Source organism: Thamnophis elegans, chromosome 4 (genome assembly GCF_009769535.1).
Source record: "Thamnophis elegans isolate rThaEle1 chromosome 4, rThaEle1.pri, whole genome shotgun sequence".
Lineage (NCBI taxonomy): Eukaryota > Metazoa > Chordata > Lepidosauria > Squamata > Colubridae > Thamnophis > Thamnophis elegans.
Window position 1 is genome coordinate 62,007,282 of NC_045544.1, and position 24,012 is coordinate 62,031,293.

The 24,012-nt window shown below is 37.5% G+C and overlaps 1 protein-coding gene across 1 annotated transcript; it reads right to left on the bottom strand.

The window, feature by feature from the left end:
• Positions 1 to 1,670: 1,670 nt before the first annotated feature.
• Positions 1,671 to 15,762, bottom strand: C4H6orf118 (chromosome 4 C6orf118 homolog). Its single transcript, XM_032216025.1, is given in 13 exon segments — positions 1,671 to 1,770; positions 5,629 to 5,672; positions 5,674 to 5,697; positions 7,392 to 7,445; positions 7,799 to 7,986; positions 8,236 to 8,291; positions 10,366 to 10,496; positions 12,278 to 12,337; positions 13,728 to 13,850; positions 15,083 to 15,264; positions 15,267 to 15,528; positions 15,530 to 15,699; positions 15,702 to 15,762. Coding segments are annotated over 13 exon segments (1,455 nt in total).
• Between the last annotated feature and the right edge of the window lie 8,250 nt (positions 15,763 to 24,012).

Consider the following 24,012-nt stretch of genomic DNA (forward strand, 5'->3'; position numbering starts at 1 on the left):
ACAATGCAAGAGATCAAATTTAATAATGGTTATCGGCTTTCGCATATTTCATGCTGTTAGTTTTTCATTAGGGTTACAAGCACAGGGGTGGGCTGCTGGGGGTTCACAGAGGTTCGGGAGAACCTCTAGATAAGATTCTGTGCAGTTTTGAAGACCCCCAAATCCCATTCCTGGCTGGTCCCACCCACCCCTCCCCTCCCAGGAGTCCCCACACAGCCCATTTTGGACACGTGTGAAGGCTTGGGGAGGGTGATAAACAGGCCTATTGGAAGTTTGGGAAGGCTGGAAATGGGCCCATTTCCAGCCTTCAGAGGCCCTCCAGAGCCTGGGGAGATTGTTTTCACCCTCCCGGAGGCTCAAGGAAAGCCTCTGGAGCCCAGGGATGGCAAAAACACCCCACTACCATCGCCATGGTGCAGAACGCTGACTAGGCCACGCCCACATGCCGCCCCAGCAACTGGGCAGAGAACCACTTGCTAAAATTTGAAGCCCCCTCCCGTATATGTGGACAGAAATAACTTGTTGCTGCTGCAATCTTTGGAGTTACTAACTCAGATTAAATTGAAACAAATGGTTCTGAAGGATAGAAGCTGCTTTTGAAGCAAACCAACGATAGGGAATTTCCTTTAGTAAGAGGGACATTTTAAAAAAGAAGTATATAGCCTTCAAGGCTGGTGCTATCAGAAACATAATTGAAATAAGCAGAGCCCAACTTTTCATCTTTTGGTGAAGGGGACTGGGTAGATTTAATGGGCTTTTACTCCTCCATGGGAAAAGCAGGCTGATTGGGATAGAATTGAAGGGTCTTTGGGGAACACACTGAAACCCTTAACCTCCTCAATTCACTACAGTTTTAGCTATGCTTATTCTGGAAAAGTGGAAGGCCTCTAAGGATTGCAAAAGTAAGATGGAACATATATGGCTATAGGCCCTACCAGTGAACAAAGGAACTTTGTTTTTCTGACAATACAAGGGTTATTGCCCAATAATATCACTAATATTATTAATACAATGGTTCTCTGCACCTGTTGGAAGTTTAAATGCATAGTATATAATTGTATGCTAATTCCAATTATATATTCTATATACATTTCCAATAAACCAAGATTGCTCATAATAAATCTAATGAATACTAACCCACACAAATGCAGTTGAATAGATAATTAGAAACATCTACTGCAAGAATATGTAGCACATTATGAGATGTCAATTACACAGTCAACAGACAGGTGAAAAGCATTAAGGACAGAAGGAGGAGGAATTTTAAACACTGACTATTGCATTTTCTTTCTTATTGCCTTCTTTGAAAATGTTGTAAATTTTCAGTTAAATTCATACTTTTGGTCTGTCAGTCATTATACTTCTTAAAGAGAAATATTTATACTTTTCTAATATTTATAATGGCAAACATACATGAGCAATCATTAAACCAAATAGGATGGTAGAATCACAGTTAGAACCATAACTAGCAGTCACTCTATTTCTACGGTAGAATGCAACAAAATTTCTACAGCGGCCTTCTTCATTTAGTGCCCTCTTGGTAGGTGGAGATCTCAAATTTCGATCTGCTTTCTTCCTACTTGCTCTTTGTTTTATGCGAATAGCATGACTTAATGTAGTTCTCACACCATCCATTTTTCCATAGGAGCTTTTGTGTCTTACAAATTAAATCAAAGCTGTAAGGATGCCTGAGAAGACAATTCAAGTGTGTCTTCGTTGATATCTTCTCCAAGAGGTTGCAAGAAGTCGTGCACTAACTCCCACAAATGCCTACAAATAAGAGCAATAGGGTAAGTTACGGTAAACTTATAACTAATGCTTATTATTGCTTAATAGTAGTAACTGTGAAAGGGATCTTGGAGTCCTAGTAGACAACCATTTAAATATGAGCCAGCAGTATGCAGCAGCTGCCAAAAAAGCCAACACAGTTCTAGGCTGTATAAACAGAGGGACAGAATCAAGATCACGTGAAGTGTTAATACCACTTTATAAAGCCTTGGTAAGGCCACACTTGGAATACTGCATTCAGTTTGGTCGCCACAATGTAAAAAATATGTTGAGACTACAGAAAGAGTGCAGAGAAGAGCAACAAGGATGATTAGAGGACTGGAGGCTAAACATATGAAGAACGGTTGCAGGAACTGGGGATGTCTAGTTTGATGAAAAGAAGGACTAGGGAAACATGATAGCAGTGTTCCAATATCTCAGAGATTGCCATAAAGAACTAAAAAACTATTCTCCAAAGCACCTGAGGGCAGAACAAGAAGTAGTGGGTGGAAACTAATCAAGGAGAGAAGCAACTTAGAACTGAGGAGAAATTTCCTGACAGTTAGAACAATTAATCAGTGGAACAGCTTGCCTCCAGAAGTGTGAATGCCCCAACACTGGAAGTCTTTAAGAAGATGTTGGATAGCCATTTGTCTGACATGGTATAAGGTTTCCTGCCTAGGCAGGAGGTTGGACTAGAAGACCTCCAAGGTCCCTTCCAACTCTGTTATTCTATTCTACTGGAAATATTTGACAGTTATCTTCCCCCAATTGGTTCATCTTCTGATGTGTCATATTGCCTGTGTTATCGTTCCAAGCAATATGGCTACATCAGGAAAGAATCCATCTGGCATAGTTAGTGATTCCATTATTCCCCTTTCTTTATATCTGTATATCTTAAAAATACCACCCACTATCTTGTCTCTTCAAAATGATTTAATGCTAATTAAGTCAGGACAGATATTCTAATGAAGATGGCATATTACAGAAATAATGAAAATGCTTGTTTTGATGGTTTGCCAGTATTTTTATTTACTGCAGATTCCTGTTGACAACACCACAAAGACCTTTATTTCTTAGTAGACATCATCCAGCAGTGAAATCTATTCTAAACTGTTCAAGGGAAGATACAGGTTTTTAGTGTATAAGCCATGACCCTTTCCTTAGCTGTCACTAATTTTTCTTAAATCCAAATTAAGTTTGGTAGCCTTAGGTTGGAAAAAGTGGGGTTGACAGGCAGCAAATTGGGAAGGGGGAATCAACACATGGAAAAATATAGAAAAAAATGTTTGCTTTATTGTGAATACATTTACTCTCTTTCACTTTAAAATGTTATAATATTTCATTATTTATTCGACTGCATTTCATTTTTATATTGATTTCTCACTCACCATTTAGAATGATCTTGAATAACAAAATTGGATGGGACCTTGTAGGTAATCTAATCCAAACCCCTGCTCAAGCAGAAGAACTTATAACATTTCTGACAAGTGGTTGTCCAATCTCTTCTTGAAAGACTCCAGTGATGAAACACCCACAACTTCTGAAGGCAAGCTGTTCCATTGGTTAATTGTTCTCGTTGTCAGAAAATTTCTCGTTATTTATATGTTGAATCTCTCCTTAACCAGTTTCCATCCATTGTTCCTTGTCTGGCCTTCAGGTGCTTTAAAAAACAGGTTGTCCCCCTCCTCTCTCTGTGACAGCCCCTCAAATATTGGAACACTGCTATCCTATCACTGGTCCTTCTTTTCACTAGACTAGCCATGCCCAGTTCCTGCAACGGTTCTTCCTATATTTTAGCCATATGTTTCATAAGATTGATCCAGAAAGTAGTGTGTGTGTGTGGTGTGTGTGTGTGTGTGTGTGTGTGTATGTGTATGAATATATATATTCCAATATAGCCCATATTAAAAAATAAATATATTAAAGACACTTGGGGGAGGGGGGACACCAGAAAACCACTGAGTATTTCAGAACTCAGAAGGAAGGGGCCTTATAATGTGTCCTCCAGTCAGTGAAAATCATAACAGCACTTAAGTAGCTGTAGCTTTTGGGGATAGATGCACTGTTAATCTCTTCCCTGCTGGTCATTAATATCATTCAAAGATACTGAAGAACAACCAGGGCGATCAGACAAGGCAATTCTGACTACATACAATAGGACACTGACCCATAGTTCTGCTTCCAAGATGGATGTGGATTCTCCCTTCTCCCTGGTTTTCAGAGTCACTCATCTGTTAGTGTAGAGCAGGGGTCTCCAACCTTGGCAACATTAAGACTTGTGGACTTCAACTCCCATAATTCCTCAGCCAGCGAAGTTGCCAAGGTTGGAGACCCCTGGTGTAGAGCAGTGTTCCTCAACCTCAACAACTTTAAAATGTGTGGACTTCAACTCCTCTGCCAGCATGCTAGCTAGGGGATACTGGTAGTTGGAAGCCCATAGGTCTGAAAGTTGCTGAGAAATACCAATGAAGCTTCACAAATACTGCACACGCTTCTGAAACAATCATCCCTAATATAAGGGGAACAAATTTGAGAGCATTCTCATGTATGAGCTATCTTGTGCAAATATTCTCACCACATCATATTGTTTAAAACAATGCAAATTTGCACTTTACTGGGAGCCAACCAGAACATTATCTTAGAAGTTTAGTGTATTTTTTTAAAACCTTTAATAAGGACATTTCTTTAATTGTCTCAGAGCTAATTACTTTTAATTATTAACAGACTCTACAAGACTAATTAAATTGGTGTTCCATTATCTATAACTAAATGACTTGATTATTACTTTTAATAATTTTTGGATAGCAATATTTCTGAAGTTTTAAAATAACATGGCATATCTTTAACAAGGAAAGTAGGTTGGTTTTTGTGTTTTTCGCATTCCCGTTGTCATTATTTTCATTCTTCTTATAGGAATGCAAACTGACCTTATCCTCTTAAGCTTCCTCTTTTTTTATAATATGTATGTCCCCTTTCATGGTATAATGGACAATAGCAGATGTTTTTCTTCATCCTGAAAAATCCTTCCATTGGCTGAGCAATAATAACTACTAATGGTAATTTGTCAATTATTATTCAGTTTTTAATTAATAATTACCAATAGGAATTAGTTCATGTTCAAAGCACTGTTGGTGACGTATGATCACTCATCATCAGAGCATCATATCGTTTATCAAGAACTGTCATAGAAACTATTGTTGAACAACTCATAAGTGTGGATATTAACACCATACACAAATTTTCAAAAAGATATTAGTAGACATGATTTTTCATAATCAAGTTCATAGCACTACATGGTGGCATCATTACACAGCCCTGCGTGAGTATACATAGCAATGTGGTTGTTCGAATGTGAGTAACACCACTAGCACCATTCCTAGGCACATCTGCTTAACAAAAAATCCATTGAGTAATGAAATGTGTATAACAGGGGAAGGCAATCTTCTGCCCTCCAAATGTTTTACTACAGAACCTTGCTTTCTTGCCTATAGCCAAGAGCCAGTGAGGCACTTACTAGTACTTCTGTAAATTAATACTAATTATATTGTGGAAAAGCACCTGTGGTAGGTGTGTGTGTGTGTGTGTGTGCATGCATGTGTGTAAATTAATAAAAAATTGTTTTGGAAGTAGTAATTTTCATATGGAAAGAGCTTATTCCATTTCTGATGAGCACAACCTCTTGTTTAAGCAGAGATAAAGAAAAGGTCCTTCATGATCTATGCTGGACTGTTTTCCACTGTTTGTACTACATCACATGGATCCAGTTGTTAGTCCTGGAAATAGGGGTAAATGCCAAGGATGGCCAATAAATTCCAATACAATTGAAACCCTATCTGGCTTCCATTAAAACCTTCAGACTTACCTCTGCCTTTACCTTCATTAAGCTTCTGCCTTCTTAGTGTTTGCTCTGATACTATGTTCCGTATCCTATCACACAAAACAGTTCAAGATCTGATTATGACATTTTGCATTACAAAGCTATAAAATGCATCATTTATTTATTATCTCAGGCATCTTTAGTCATGCCTAACAGATGCCATTCTTAGTACCCTTCCGACTCCCTTGCAAGAGTCATTGGAAACAATATAATATTGCTGTTAGTGCAGAGCAGGAAGGTAGCACAAAGCAGACCTGCTTACCCCCAGATCTTATACCTAGGATGCCCATGATAATAACCTGCGGGCAGAATAAACATATTTCTTGAATTGTAGTTTCTAACATTTAATTTATATACGGTTTTTATATTTTTGATGTTTATTGTACAGCACCAGAGTCCCTCTTTGAGAAAGATGGGTGATTAGAAATGTGAAAAATAAATAAATGTTGGGGACAGGCCATATTTATTCTCAAACTATTAAAAAACGATAAAGCCTGTTTTGGTTTGTGGTTAAGGGTACAGGCTAGAAAGGACATAATGTGAGTTCTAATCTGCTTTAGCCATGAAATCTGGGTGATTTTGGGGCCATCTTCTCAATCCAACCTTTCTTAGATAGAAATTTAAAAAATTAGTAGTGGACTGAACCACTCTTTTTCCTTCATTGCATGCCAGTTATTTCAAACTTGTCAAAGCAAATTTAGTAATGTGCAAAGAGAAGGTTGGCAACAATTTATGTCAGAGGTCTCCAACTGTAATTCCTTCCCCCTCCCTACCCTCTTCATCTCATCAAGCCAATTGATCCTGTCTCACACTCATCTGAAATCTAGGCATGTTCAAAGTGGGCTCAACGTATCCCAAAGATGTGAGTAGGCAAATATGGTATATGAGAATGACAGTCTTCAGGATTCGAAGACTGATATTGTTGTGATGCATCCTTGAACAGGGTAACAGCAGAGGTGGGTATTCAGCAGGTTCTGACCAGTTCTGGAGAACTGGTAACAGAAATTTTGAGTAGTTCAGATAACCAGTAATACCACCTCTGACTGGCTCCGCGCCCATCTATTCTCTGCCTCCCGAAGTCCCAGGTGATCAGGAGGGGATGGGGATTTTGCAGTAAACCTTCCCTGGAGTGGGAGGTAATGGAGATTTTACAGTATCCTTCCCCTGCCACACCCACCAAGGATGCCATCCCCACCAAGCCACACCTACAGAACTAGTATAAAAAAATTGAATCCCACCACTGGTTACCAGATAATTTAAACAAACAAAGAAGGACACAGACAATTGGAAAGGAGACAATGGGTTTCTCTCCCACATCTTCCAATCTTGTACTGCTTCTATGAGGTTTTCTATGCTCTGGCTAGAGTCAGATTTGATGGTGTCCAACCACCATGTTTTTGACAGACTGGTTTCCTCTTACTGCAAACTCTTCCAAACATAATTGCTTTCTCCAGTGAATTCCTATAACCTAACAACCCCCCAAAATGCACTGCAGTCTAAAATTGCTAACACTTGCTCCAAATGGACCTTAGGGTATTCTGTAAGGAGGACCAATTCAGATGGGCAGCTTCACAATTTCATCACTCTGATTCCATCATCTCTACATACTATTTTCTTTCAACCAGAGCAGATTCCATTGTTACTCTCTGGAAAGATCTTCTCATCTCCATCTATAAATCAGGTCCCAAATAGGTCATTCCTGTTTTTGTAAGGTCAAGTCCAAAGTACCGCTCTGTAAACTTACTCTTATTTGTATTTTCAGAAACTTGTTTGAGGCCTCAAGTTTGCTTGCTTCTGCCTGCAAAAGCCATGAACACAGGATTTCTGAATTATCTCACTGTATCTGGTTCATCAGTAAATAATGAACAATCTTTTATCAATATAGTTTAATATTATATTAGAGTCTAAGAATAAAAATAAGAATGCCTATTGTCTTCAAAAAGGGAGCACTTTGGTAGAGTGGTTAAAGGAACCAGAAATTGGATGATGTGGGATCTAGTTCCATCTTAGTTCCATTTAGTTCCATCCAGCTCACCTTAGCTTGTGCTTTAAAAAAAAAACTATACAAATAATCTCCTTTATCAGTAGATTTAGTTTCAAAGCCCTGAAGCATCTTATTTCTAATCATCAAACTTAAACTTAATGCCTTACCTCTAATTCTTTCACAGTCTTTTGTTTAATGTTTATAATGCTACTGAAAGTCATCGTGTTTTTAATTTCTTTCTCAATTGCTTGAATTTCCTCCAATTTCATAATGATTGGCACCTCAGAGATGTCAAGCAGTTCAGCATTGGTCATAGACGTTGCTTCTACCCCTTCTTCATCACCTTTTTCATTTTCTGCAGGTGCAAAGAAGGGACAAGAATTTTGACAGAAGGGTTTCTCCTAAGACATTACATAAAAGGACCTCCTGAGAAGGGCATTCAATGTGATACACTTCTAGGGGAGGACAAGACAATTCTCTCCTTGACCATTTCGCCTTTAAGGTCAACAAGGCATACAAGATAGATAGATAGATAGACAGACAGACAGACAGACAGACAGACAGACACATATCAGCAGATTCTAACTCCATGCAATCTTATTACTTACCTGTTGCTTTCTATCCATCTGGCTCACCCAAAGTTCAATTTCCAATTTATTTCTAGTCTAAATAGAAAAAAGGAGAGAGAAACCTCTTATGAAATCCAAGCAAGTTGCATGGTTTTTCACCCACTGAAGAAGAGAAGAAGCTGATTGTAGGAAATATCGTTACTAAGTTGCTAACAATGCAAGAATTGGCTCAGTGTTGCAAGCAGTTACTCTCCCACTTTTTTTTTTTTTTTTGGGGGGGGGGGGGGGGCAGAAGGATATCCTTCCAAACAAAAAAGTAGCCTTGAAGCACATGTCCATATAATATATCCTCAGTCCATAGATTGGGTTCAGAGGCATTCTTAGAAAATAAGTTTAAATATAGCAGCCCACATATTGAATTTTAAAAGAATTAAGATAATATATTTTTTTTTAAAAAACCGAGTATATCAGAGAGTCTGATAGACAATAAAGGATGGATTCATGGATAGATTGGGATCCATGACACCATGCTGAGAAGCACATATTTATGTCATGATGCTCTTGGCTGCCTGGCAAATACTATGTGCAAGATATAATTGAACGAATTTGGAGGAAGTATAGTTGGAAGGAAGGGAGGAGGGAGGGAGGAAGGGAGGGCATACAGTCCATATCTTCAAAAACCCAAATACAAATGACAATGGCAACTGTCGTTATCTGCTTAGAAAAAGGTCTGTTTAAAGCATGCACTTTAAGCATAAGTTGGTCAAATGTACATATGGCAAAGGAAAGAATATAAATCTAAAAGCATGATTTAATTGGTTAATATGAAAGAATGATGAGGTGATGAGAGCTTCTGAATGAGGTGCAGACCTTTTATATGGGGGTTGTTTTTATGTATAGAATCAAATGTGCATCTTGAGAAAGGAATGATGTGGGAAAGATGCTGCACTTGACATAAAAAAGAGACCAATTGACATCTCAATAATTAAAAATGATATACAAATAACCAACCAGGAGAGTTGTGGATAATTTTCGGTAGTATATTTACAAAAGAAGCCTGTTTAAAGCTCTGATTAATTTGTAAGGAGGGAGAAAGAAAATAAAATGAAAGAAAATCAAATTCTAGTGCAGGGCTGTCAAAATCATGGCCCACGGGCTGGACACATCACGCACTGGTCACACCCATGCCCAGTTTAGAAAAGGGGGGGAAGTCCTGATATATGATGCTGCCATGATGACGTGAGTTCGACACCCCTGTTCTAGAGCATTATTTGAAGGGACCTAAAGATCAAGATTGATAAACTAAAAGAACAAATATAAAATTGATCCAGGGTAAAATAAATATATTGTTATCTCTTGTAACCCTTACTGGATTTTTGCTGACCAGGGCTGTACAATGAAGCTTTAAGGATTTGTTTAGATAAGAGATTATGGGAAGAAGAAGAGACCATTTGTAGCATTTTAAGAAAGATGTTAAGTTACTAAAACTGTTTTTACTTGTTGCAAGAAAAGGGAAAGTTACTTTTTTATATAATTCTTTTCTTTTCGTTATTATATTTTATATTTCTCCTTTTTCTCCTTTCTTTCTACATATTCTATTTTTCTTTTATTGGGTTATTTTTAGTTTGTATTCATTTTTTACCATTGTAAATGAATCATTCCATAGTGCTTTACAACACTCTCTGAGTAGTTTTTACAAATGTCAACATTGCCCCCAACCATCTGAGTACTCATTTTATCAACCTCATCCTACTGACCTGGACATTTGGAAGGCTGAGTCAGGATTGAACTCCAGGTGGTGGCAAGAATTAGCTTGAAATACTGCATTCTAGCCACTGCGCCACCAGGTTCCTACTGCACAACTACAAAATCTGCTCACCGGCTATTTAAACAACCCCACTGAATTTGATATAGCTTAAGAAGGAAAAGTTGTCCCATGCATTTCACAGCTGGAAAGTGATAAAGTTTATTTATTTCTAAGAAGATTGTTACAAGTGTGTAACTGGTAGCGAATCTCTTGGAACAACAAATTAGGCACATTTCTTGACTGCAAAAATAATATTATGTGATATGTAAAGATCTTAGAAGGACCTATTTTGAAAAAATCAATTTCAAAATTCTGGCTGCTCATTTTCCCAATAGCATATAAATATTCCACTTTACACAACTCACTCTTCATTCTTGCTAAAGCCAATTTGCTTTTCTGCACAAGGTCCTGTATTGTCTGTCTGCTCTCTTCTATTTCATGAGTCATCACCATTCTTTTCTTCATGCCTTTGACTTGCTCTTGCAAGGTCTATTTTGTTACACCCCCCCCCCCACAAAAAAAGAAAGAAACCAAATGAAACATTTAAATCATAAAGAAAGATAATACCTATAGCAAAGCTAGCTTATGCATTTTTCTTCTTTCTTGGACATCTTGCAAATCTGTATTTCCCACCAAGTATTAAGATTTAGTTTACAACCAGGTTGGGGAATCTATAGATTAACACTATAGATAATGCTGATGTTCAGTCCTTACCTTTAGCCTGTAAAGTCAATAAGGAAGAATCCTGGGATTTACCCCTCAAGGACATCTTGATTACTACTTCCCAACACCATAGTACCACTATCTTTCATTTTGATGTAAGAATGTAAATCAATAATATTAGGTACAATGGTTATACAAAGCTATCATGTTAAAAACATATCAAAAACATATTCCAAGATATGCCCATTATCATGCATCTCCTAACACTCAGACATAAGTTCTAATCATTTGATGTGGAAAACAATATTGTTTACATATATTTTCACACAGGTAGAATAGGTTCTTATTTGTTGTACATCATTTGAGTGCTGAATATACTTCACTACAAAATAAATGAAAAATAACGAATTGAAAAATATAATGTCTGCAATGATGTGTGATGATTTGAAAGGACTCTCAAGTCTGAATTAAGGAGCATTTCCCCCTTATATGGAAACTTGCACATAGTCATGACACAAAGCATCAAGAGGGGTTTTCTTAACAGAAGGTGTAGAAGGTGTACAAGAGCCTTCAAGAAAGATAGTCTTATACCTGTGATTATTTATAGAGACAAAAACATTAGGTGTGCAGGGGGTGGGCTTCAAAAATTTTAGCAAGGGGTTCTCTGCCCGGTTGCTGGGTGGTCATGGCCATGGTGGGCATGGCCTAGTTGGCCTCCTGCACCATGGTAGGGGGTGTTTTTGCCTTCCCCAGGCTCTGGAGGCCAGAAACAGTCCCATTTCCGGCCTTCCTGAACTTCCGGCAGGCCAGTTTTTCGCCTTTCCTGAGCCTCCATGCGCGCCCTGCACTTGCCTGCATCCAAAACGGGCCGTGTGGTGACTTCTGGGAGGGGCAGGATGGGGTGGGCGGAGCCAGCCAGGAGTGGGATTTGGGAGTTCTCCAAGTGCACAGAATCTTAGCTAGAGGTTCTCAGAACCCCTGCAAACACCCAGCAGCCCACCACTGTAGCTGTGTTGTGTTTGTGTCTGGTGCATGAGGAGGGAGGGAGAGAGAGAGAGAGAGAGAAAGATGCTGCACATTTTTCAAGATGAGTTACAAATTCAGACCACCTTGAAATTCAACACAGGAAGATATAGACTAAACTGAAAGATGAAGCAGATGAGAGGAGTGTTTCCTTATGCAGTGAGGAGGAATGTTTTAGTGTTCTCCACTTTAGTGATTTTCCAGGAAGAAGTCTAAAGAATTAGCCTGTTGTGTTATATTTGCATTTAGGTGTCCATCTAAAGAGAGGAGTTCCAAAAAACTGATTCCCTCACTAATGATAGTCTAAATTTGTGCAAACTGTTCAGCCCCTTCAGTTGGACACTGTAAGACAAATGTACTAAACAGTGCATTCCATTAACAATGCTTTCTATTAGAGATAGAAAGAAATCCCAGATCAAGATGAAAATAAAATAAGAAATACTTGGGTGATATGGTCTCGGAAGCCAGGGACATCGAGAACATGATTGCAACAATAAGGTATCCATTACATATCACCACAAAATAATAAAAACAAAAGAGTTCTGGCAGTAGGCATTAATTTAGATCAAAAGAAATAGTGTTACTCTGTATTGCATTGCAGGCAAAGAATCCAGCAGGATCACCATGTAGAGCTCATATTCATTCTGTAGAAAGAGCCAAAAAAAAAAGAACAAGTCGGAAAGAGTTTGCCAGACAGTTAAACAAAATCCAAGTTTAGTGTAAGACACACTGGAAACAAACTGTGATTAAATTATCACTATTCTAAATAAATTTGCCCACTGAATTGTTTAAACATTGTATATTTCTGCCTTTAAATTAACTGATGATAAATTAATTGATTGGAACTTATGCATGTTTTACAGAAGTAACTACTACTGTATAAACTCCTTTCAGTATTTACAGGATTTTTGCTTCATTTTTGTAATTATTTGTGTATTAGCAAAATAGTTTGTCAGAAATTATGATACTATTTAACCATGGTACATTAAGGATAAAATCTCATCTGTTTAGACACAGGTTCCTTCCAGACTGCAATAACATGCCAAAATCTGCAATAACATACCAAAAGCAAATTACATTCCAACAGTATTTCAAAAGATCTATGGTGGAAATACATACATTCACACCTCTTCCATCATCTGTCTAATGCAGGGGTGTCAAACACAAGGCCCGCAGCTTAAATCTGGCCTACAGGGCCACCCTGGAAACAATGAAGAACTGGCTCATGTTACTTCTGCATGCAGCCCTCCCGAGCTCCATTTTCACGGGCAGAGGGTTGCAGGAGTCCAGTGCAACTGAAATTGGAGCCTGTTTTCACTGGCGGAGTGCTTGGGCCACCACAAGTGTCCCAGACATGAATGATGTCAAGCTGGCCACGCCCACCCTGCCATACCCACTGTGGGCACCCTGAGGTCAAACACAACCCTGATGTGGCCCTCAATGAAATCAAGTTTGACAACCCCTGGTCTAATGCATTCCAAGCTACAAATCAGACCCTAAATATGTCAAGAAGCTGTAAAGACTTTCTCCTTTCTCCTTCTTTTCTTCCCATTGAAGAACATCTAATTTCAGTCCTGACATTGCAGAACTTTTCCTCTCTCCGCCCTGCATCCATCCATCCATCCATCCATCTATCTATTTATCTATCTATCATCCCTATCCATGTCTATCATTTCTGTATCTATCATCTCTATCTATTCTGGTGTTATTATTTGTATAAATAAAACAGCAAACATGCCTAATATTCCTCCCTTTTCCTCCTTTACCCACAACAATTGTATAAGGTGAGTTGGGCTGAGAAAGATTGAGTTACTCAAGTTACTCAGCGGCCTAAGGCAAGACCAGAATTCATAGTCCCCCTGGTTTCTCACCCAGTGCCTTAACCAGTAGAGCCAATTAGGCCTTTTATAGAACATTTTATATTTTTAGAAATGTTATAGAATATTGTTTTATAGAAGATAACCTTTTATTAATCTTTGCATCGAGTTGGCTGAGTTACCTAAGACATTTTAAAACACTAGGCACAACACCTACTTTCACTTCCTTCAATATGTCACCAAATATCAAGGAACTATTACAGATATCTTCAAACACTTGACCAATAGCCTGTAATCGATAGAAATGTGGACGTCTGCAATCACAGATATTCTGAAGTGCCTGAAAGACAATCCATTTACAGGTTTACTTTCGTTGTTTTGGCTTGATTCTACATGCAGTCTATGAAGCAAATCAAAAAATTATTATGACCAATTATTTATCAGCACAAATATAACATATAACATAAATATAAATATAACACACACACACACACACACACACACACACACACACACACACACACACACACATATATATATATATATATATATATATATATATATATATATATATATATATATATATAGTCTTCTTCAGCTGGAATTTCACTCCTTATGATTTCCAATATACATCAGCAATGTTTCTTGGCAACAGTTCAGAACAGTTTGTCATTGTGGTACATTTTGTTTGATTGCAGTCTAGAAACCAGGTGACTTTCTGGTGCTATCCCCATGTGGTATTGAGATGTATACAATACAATACAATAGCAGAGTTGGAAGGGACCTTGGAGGTCTTCTAGTCCAACCCCCTGCCTAGGCAGGAAACCCTATACCATTTCAGACAAATGGCTATCCAACATCTTCTTAAAGACTTCCAGCATTGGGGCATTCACAACTTCTGGAGGCAAGCTGTTCCACTGATTAATTGTTCTAACTAACTATTAATTGTTCTATCTATTGGCCTCACAAAAATTGTCTTGGGAGATCCCACAAGATTTCATTCTCTCCTTTTTTTACTATCCATAGAAAGTCTTTGGGAAGGATCCTACCTGGATTTGAAGTCACTTTCTAACTTTTCTTATCCTTGCTGGAAGCTCAGAGCTGAAGATTGCAAGATGTTTTGCCTAACTGCACATTGTAAAATGTGGTAGACATGGGAGGCAGGTTTGACTTCTAAGATCTGGAACCTCCTGGCAACTGACCCATCAAGAGCAATTAGGGATTTCCATTCATTTAGGTGGGAGGATCATTTAAGGTCAGAGGGATAGATGTTTTCTTTTATCACTTTTTAGTAATTACACACACACAAAGAAGGAACAATTTGCATCTATGTTTGAACACAGACATAATTTGTCTTTAAAATTTAGTCCACTTTTAAAATATTTAACGGAACACCGAAGGCCAATAAGAATGATTTTGAGCCATCAACTCTACTTACTGATGCTGAAAATTACACTTCATGCATTTGGACTGAACTCAGCATAGAAATAAAACAACTGGGATAAAGCGTGGCTTATTGTGACTTTTCACATGTCAATGCACAAACATTATCATTCCGTTGGACCCACTGACTTACCTGAGCCAACTTTTTTCATGGTGCTCTGTTGACTTGCTCCCAATGAAATCATTCTCCAACAAATCTTGCTTGGCAATATACTCCTTCTCAACTTGCATGAACTTGTTATATTGGTCCTTTTTAGTCACACCAGCCAGATAGGAAGGTAAGAACAGGTATTCGTCTTTAAACTCCTTGTGACACAAAGCCTGCTGTTCTTGAGTCGTCTGCATTTCAACAATCTCATTTCTGGAATGTCCAGCTCCTCTCGTATAAGTTGCCTTGGAAATGTGCTGGCTTCCTCTTCAGGTTTCTCAGGAGCCTCTTTCTTCTGTTGTTTGAAAGCAGTGATATTGAGTGACATGCTTACTGGTGCTCTAAAGCTGGCTGGGTGGACTGGGGACTGATAACCCAATGGGAAAGCAGATTTGGCACGGATAGGCACTGGAGGAGCATCTTTGCTGGCTGCTAATTTTTTCCAGCATTCCATAGGGTCCTCCTAGGGCATCCTCTTTGGCAGACAGTAAGGTGGGTTTTTTGGAACTCACCCAATAGTTGTATTTTGCAGATTTATGGGGCTTGAAGAGCTTATTATGGTTTAGGTGGCCTGACACATAGAGCCGAATGTCAGATTGTGAGCCTTTTCCACATCATCTAAAAGCTCAGTCAGATGGGATTTTTGCTTGCTTTCTGCCATATGAAATGTTAGTTTCTGTACACACAAAGAAAATCATCAGCAAGCACCAAAAGGAAAAACGCATTTCAACATCTTTCATTTTCACCTAGACCAGTGATGGTGAACCTTTTGGACACCGAGTGCCCAAACTGCATGTGCACGCATGGCCAAACTAAAAGGTGGTGCGTGCATGCAACGAGCATGCATGAACGTGTGCTTGCATGAATGTGTGCAGTGCAGATATGCATGGTCATGCAAGGACATGCACAGACATGCGCGCATGCACAGCAGAGACCCAAACACCAGCTGGCAGGTGGCAACCAAGGCATCTCAACACCAGCAAGAGGTAAGATTTTTTTCTTTTTGTGAGCTTCTGTTTCGTCATTTGCAGGTTATAATAAGTACACATCATAATAAAATTATATATGGATTCAAGTGTTCATTTGAGGAGATATAATTATATTCTTAGAAAATATTCTCCATTCATAGTGGGAATTTTAAGCTCCCTACTTTAAAAAAAATTAACGTGAATTTAATTTTTCAAAACTAACAACCCTCTGCCACTACAAAACCATTATTCTATTGTATGAGGCTTCTATCAGCTAATCACATTCATTTTGTCAGCATGAATAACCCTTGCTGTTTTGGGTAATGTGTGTCCTAAAAGTTGTTATATGTCTCTGTAGGCATATCTTCAATTTTGAAATCCTAGATGAATATGCCATCAGACTTTCAAGAGTATGTTCTTTTTCCCAAAAGAGACTCTTCAAGATTTCCTGGGATAATAGCAGTTTTGAGTAATTGGGGGGGGGGGGAGCTCAAGAGCTCCTTTGAAACCTGTGATCAGAACTTAAGTCCCTTTATCATCTACAAACATATCTGGAAATCAAGAAAAAAATATTCTGCAGAGACTTGCCAATGGACTTACCTTAATCTGCAGGGATAGGTAGTGTATATTCATAAGCATTTATATCACTTTCCTTGATATTAAGCAACTAAACGAACCACCAGAAATGCTTTTTTTGAAGTAAATGTTGATGTGGACTTCTGAGTGGCATGTACCACCTGCATTCTAAAAGTGAACAGGACCAGGATTTAAATTAATTTGAGTTTGGTTAATATGATAATCTGGTTTATTCTGTATTTAGCTTTGCTTTCCTGTTCTGTCACATTAGATTACTGTTCACAGCAATTTCCGAAGTCTCTCTGGGATTCATACCCAAGACTTTGGAGTAGGTGATGCATGTGATTCTGAAATCACAGATTATATAGTTTTATGGTAAGTCCTTCTAAGAGCCTACTATTCTGCTTGCTGCAATTCTCTAGGCAACCAACTTTAAAAACACTGACTTGGAATAACCAGAATTCTTCAGTTGCTGCTAAATCAGCTTGTAGTTGTAAGCAGAGGAATTGACTGAATGAGATCAGCTCATTCAGTCATTGAAATATCCAGACACCTTGACAAGAAGCAGCCATCTAAAAATGTCCCTGCTGGTTTAATATTTATGTCATTTTCAAATTATCTCCATCATCCTTGACTATTAACCACCCTGGTTGATGCTCATGGGATTTGGATGCCATGGTTATATACAGGCTTCCTAGTGCTGCTTCAATCAACTTGTCAACAGTTTCCGCATGCTTTTAGGCATGTCACTTCATAAAAAGTGTATGTGTATGTGTGTGGTGTATGTGTGTGTGTGTTAGCAGCCCAGGTTGAATCCCAGCAAGGCTAGTTGATGAGAGCTAAATAGCTTGAAATAGATCTATACTAGTCTCCCTTCATTTCTTTATCAGAAATACACACACATACACACACAATATGCATGCATACACACACACACACACACACACATAAATGAAGAGACAGACATTGCAATATCTTGAACTTAAAATATATTACCCACTTAGCTTTTGTTAGCCTCTGCTAACATCGTCAGAGTGTAAACACACACACACACACACACACGGAGGGAGGAGAGAATATCATCAGTGTTCAACTACTACAATAAATAACAATGTACAACACTGAGAGGTGGGGGTTGCTTTATTTGTGAATGTGTAGAAATAAGGTTTAAAAAAGTTGCATGCCTCATCAAGCCTTGACACAATATAGCTTATTTTTTCCTAAACATGATTTCCAAAATGAAACAATATGATTTAGAAGAGTACTTCCCAGAATCTAGGAAACCTGTCTCAACGGAATTTTTGGTTTGGATTATTGGTTTTTCCATTGTATCAGTCATTGCTCTAAGCAGCTAGGTAAAATCTCAAAAATAAAGCGAAGCAAAGCAATGTGAAGAGAGATGGGCCAACCCCATCATGAATGGGAACGATAGAGCCTTAACACAACAATCATATCATTTCTTTATTAACATTTAGAAAACGATAAATATGAAAACATGTCTATATATTTAATTTCTCTGTTTTATATAAATTCTAGAGCTGGGCCAAAAAACTGAATTTGGTTTTCAACCACTACAATTCACTTCAAAATAACAAATTCAATTCTTGCTAACAGTTTTAGTTACAAGGAAACAGTAAAATTACAGTTGTTTTGTAGCTTCAGCTTTCATGCATTGATCCTACTGGTCCTGAAAAAATACTCATCCATTCCCTCCCCTCAAGATAATCTACAAAAACTACATAAATTAACACTGAGATTCATTTAAACTGAGCCCTAACTTACATTTCACAAGCTCCATAAAGTCTCTGGCATATCTGTTGTTAGCTTGGTATGTAGGCAAGGAAACCAGTCAAACATTCCGAGTTCTGCTTTGTGGCTGTTAAGCAATAGTGCAGGACAGAAACATCTGATTAAATAAACAAAGCTTTCCTAAATATCATGTTTCTGCATGGTAACTTTTCTTCCTAGAGGCATTGCATTTGAAAAATGCAACTTATTTTGTTGCTTGATCATATGACTAAAACAAATTACTTCACTCAACATGTGATGATGTGTGCATCAGGCAAGGTGAATGACATAAAGAACCAGCCATAGAAATGATTTTAAAAGCAATGATAAAATTGAAGCCTATAGAAACCCCCAAGTTATCTACTACATCACTTGGTTAGCAAAAAAATAACCAACAAAGCATTTGTGAGACATCAAAAATACTTGTTGCTATTATTGATCCAGAGTACAATTTTCTATTTTGGCAAAAATGGATAAATGTGAGTTCTCCTATGACAGTACCTGATCCCAAGAAAATGTAACAAAATATAAAACTTGTGTAGGCATACTCAGCACATAATTACTTCACACATATTATCATAAATGGAGAGGATTATATAAATGGAGAGATTATACACATTTTAGTATCGTTTCCCAAGCTGTATAATGTGTAAACTCAACTTCCAGAATTAACCAACTAGTGTGCATCAGTTTAAAGAAATCTGCACTTGTGTGCACAGGTGTGAAAACCTTACAAATGTGCATTTTACTGTATGTTTTATACATTCTGTGAAAGTGTTTCTGATAGAAAGTTTAGAACGCTTGTATTCACACATCTTCCTCTGTTTATCAGGTTACTATAGGGTAGTTTTCATATAACATTTTGAAAACCTTGGTTAGTGATAACATCTTGACTGATCTTGTAAGCTAAGCAGTCTGGGTAAGTATTTGCATGGAGAACTATCTGGGAATTAAAAATACTAGGTTAAAAAAAAAACAATCCCAAAGCAAAACATTAGCAAGCCATTTCTGTACTTATGATAAAACTTCATGGACTCAGTGAATGAATAATATTTGTAAAGGGTAGGTTAAAGATTTAATGCAATGAGGCCACCCAGGGGAGAGGCTGTCAAACCATTGTCTGATATCCCATGTTATTTCCCACGAATGAAGGCAAATATATGTATCCTGGTCAGTCATCAGGATCCGAGTTTTTGTCTTTTAAGCTTTCAAACTTGGCTATGCTAGAGAAAAGTTCCCTGAAGATAGGCTTCAGCACGACTCCAAATGCTCAAAAGACAAAAACTCTGGTCCTGCTGACTGACCCAGATTGGATCCTGCATGTTATTTAACTTTCTACATTCTACTGATGACTATAGGATGCAGGTTCCCAAAAATCTCTGGGAAAACTACAGAGACTACAGCAGAGGCCTAACTGAAAATAAGAAGCTAGTGGCAGAGGGAGATAGAGGGACTAATAACTGAAAGACACAGAACAGAGCCAAGGTAAAAGGAGGTTTTAAAAATCCCCAAACCATTGGTAGAATCTGCACCAGGGAAATTATGTTGGAACAATTGAGATGGGAAAGGTAGCTGACCAAATTATCTAATATTCTGTGTGTTTGTTTACTACTTTGTTTTTCTTTTCCTCCTGCCCTAAACTCATAATAGGCATAATAGATGAAGACCAGCTTGGTAGCCACAATATTAGCTAAGCTCTGATCTTACTCAAACAAAAGGCATATGCTTTTCCTATTGGCCACATGTATCTGCTTCCCAAAGCTGTTCTTTTTTGCCCTGCATGTAGATCAACACACGTGCAGATTATATGTGATCATATTTGAGAGCCCAACATTTTCTCCCTTGCCCTCCCTGCAGAAGCCGATGCTTGTATTAAGCATCAGAAACAATAAATAACAATAAGGAAAACTATGAAAGGGTTTTCTTTTAAAAAAAATCTGTATTCCATAATATTCACAACATTTTATCTATATTTATATATAGATAAGTATTGAATTAAAATTATGAACAGCTCTAAGTATTTTATATATCATACATATATTTATAATTACATATCCACAGAAGATACCTTGCTGCACTACAGCCAGCTGTTAAAGCAGAAATAAATTTCATCCTTGGCTCTCCAGATATGCATATATTCTGACTGTTGGGGTTTTATTCTTTTTTTGCAAATGTATTTACAGTTTACTTAGATCATAATAAATGGTGGTATGCTCTATTATATAAACATAATAAAGATTTGGGTTTGTTTAAAATACAAAGACTGCAAATGAATACATGAAAAAATACATACCAGGTACATTATTTATAATTTATAAATGCAAAGTTAAGACCTCTTAAAATTATTGCACTTGAGTATTTCTTTTTACAGATTTCTCAGCAATCATTCGTATATGTACACTTACATCAACACACACATACACACATCCCACTCTTCCCAACTCCTTGGATATAGTGGACATTGTTGCCTTGAAGTTGAATGTTCCCTGTATAACTTGGATATACACAGATCAAATTTACCACAGACTAATTATGAATGCTTTGAGTGCATGCATTGAGTATACCCTCATATTATAACTGAGCACAGTTTTTGGTCAGCAAGCATAACATTTAGAAGAAAATTATTGTGATGTGTTTTTGTTAGATTGGACTATAAAATTATAATGCAAAATTCTACATAACAGTTAAAGGAATTCATGTTCTCTGAACAAATGTAGTCATCTTATACATGTGACACAATGTGAGAATTACATCGTAATTTCAAATTTCTGCAGAATGATGGAAACTGCATGATTTTGTGCAGGCCTGCTGCATTTTTTCAAAAGAAAAAGTCATACCTATTATTTATAGTTTTAGTGCTGGCTGAACAAACGACTCATACATACTAATACTATTCAGAAAAAAGAAATGTTTCTGGTTATCTATGTAGAATCGTTGTTCCCGAGCTCCACACCACATGCCTTGTGCCAACTGATTTGTATATTTTGCATCCCTTATTTAAAAATTATAGTAGTGTACTCTTCTAGCAGTTCTAGAGTACAAACTAGACAATAATTACAGTGGAATATTGCTGCCCACTTAAAAGTTTTAACACACCTGTGCAATTTCCACCAAGCAAAATATTTGACATGTTATGTATATTATGTTTTATAAAGGTACCACAGTCAAACATTTCTATAATATGCTTTAAGTTGCTTTACCCCCGATAAGGTAAATATGTGCAACAGTGAAATAAATGCCCAATATGGACATGTTATTTAGAACTTTATCACATTTTACTCAACTTCTGGGAATCCATTAAAATGAAATTTTGTATGATTGCACTAATCTTGGTGTTCATTTCTAGCAATAACCAAATGGTGGGAAAGTGTCTAGGTTAAACACCTTCTCCCAAACTGTGTATAGGATCTTAAGGACAAATAATTCATGAATAGTTTCTTAGAAAATTGTTCTCATTTTGCGAAAGAAATATAAAAATAGAATTCAACAATTTTTCTCTATATTCTTACTGAAAGTATCAAATTATAAGGAGTTCTGATCCAGAGAATGAAGGGAAAAAAAGAAGTTTCTTTACCAAGAAAATTGTGATAGTATTTTAAAAAATATTAAGATTTTCTTTTCTCACATCTGTTACAGCTTGTTGAAGATTGTATAGCAGAAAATAATTTATTTTGTTGTTCAACACCAACATTAATACTTGTAATTTACATAGTTGTTATATTACCTCTATAAATCATAACCAGCATATAGAACTCATTACCTGAAAAGATCCAGGTAATTTAATAAATAAAGATGCAGAAGTATCCTAAGTTGTAGTTTAAACTGAGAATATGACTTGGAACAGCAAATATATTTTCATATAACAAAGTCCCAATTAAAAAGTTATACCTAAGGGTATAACTTCACTAGATATGCAACACATTCGTAAATTTATTCCTGGCAGTATTGTATCTTTGACATACTTTCATATTTTAGTTCTGATGAAGCAGACTATGGGCTGGAGCAATAAACAAATATTAAAGATAATTGAAGCTAAAATCCTATGACCCTAGGAACTGACCCTGGGATGACAGCATTGATGGTTAAGTGTAGAAAATATCCAAAGGGGGTTAACAGGTGCTGAAGAAAATCAATATAGTAAATTAATGTTAGTTCACATTTTGAAAAACAAATATTTGTAGGGGACCGTTGCTGATTGCTTGATGGCTGGCCAGCCTTTTTTCATGATTGTTACAATATACCGCAATCACATGTGCAATGCCTGGGAATAGGGACTATACATGCTACATAACCTATAGGATATGTAGAGTGGGGTAGGCTGAATCAACCAGACCAATCTATCATATGACAAGCTAACGTCCCCAAGTTAAAACTTTTCCTTAGTGCTTTTTTAATACTCTGTTAGCTAATTCTTATATTGTGTTATCCAACAAACACACATATTGTCTATGTGCATTGTGTATTCATACACACAGTTATTCAGATGAACCAAATACATTAATATTTTGTGTATGCTTGCGTTAATACTTTCTTGGTTGTGCCACACAGTAATATCTGCACAATGATGAAAGTGAGCAAGCTTAATACCATGAAGTTTAGGCAAGAGAAAGCTTTTCCCCCCCACAAGAACCTATACCTTTCAAAATACCTGTTAGGGCACAAAAATAAAACCTACAAATTAGGCATATGCTAAAAGCCCTAGTGTTTTTGTGCAATTATATTTCTAACCAGATTGTGCATATTTATAAATAACAATATTCCGACTAACCATTCCCAACCTCCCATGCTACTAATCTCTTACTCTCATCATTCATCACCATGAGCAACCTTAGCCAGGGCAGCTGGGAGCTATTGTTCAACAAGATCTGGAAGGGTATAGGTTTTCCCATCTCTATTATATGTGCTCAGTTGTAACCCAGGTTCTTTGGATCCTCACCAATAAAATAATTAAAATGACATCGAACTGGCACAGTCTAACTTGTATAATATCATTCATAATTAATCAGCTAAAAATACAATTATATTCCAGAGAGGTAGCCATGGTAATCTTATGCATGAAAAGCAGAAAAGGAACAAACAGTTATTTGTCGACAATCCATTATAGGATCCATATCTCAGTTTATAAAATCAACTACCGTATTTTCGGACTGTAAGACGTATTGGTCTATAAGACGCACCAAGACTTTGAAGAGCTAAGTCAGAAAAAAAAAAGTTTTTGTTCTCCCCAGCCCCAGGAGCACTCTGCAGGCTTCAGCAGGGCTGTGGGAAGGGAAAAATGACCTGGGTTTTTTTGCCAAAATGGGGACATTTTTTCCATTCAGCCCAGCTGAAACCTGCAGAGTGCTTCTGGGGAGTGGGGAAAGGTAAAAATGGCTTGGTTTTTCACTAAAACGGGGTCATTTTTTTCCCTTCCCCAGCCCTGCTGAAGCCTGCAGAGTGCTTGTGGGGAGCAGAGGAAGGCAAAAATGCCCCCATTTTTCACCCGTTTTTCACCAAAATTGTATGTGGGGGTGCGGCTTTGGGAGGCCAAAAACAGCTGTATTCGGGGTATAAGACACACCAACATTTCCATGCTCTTT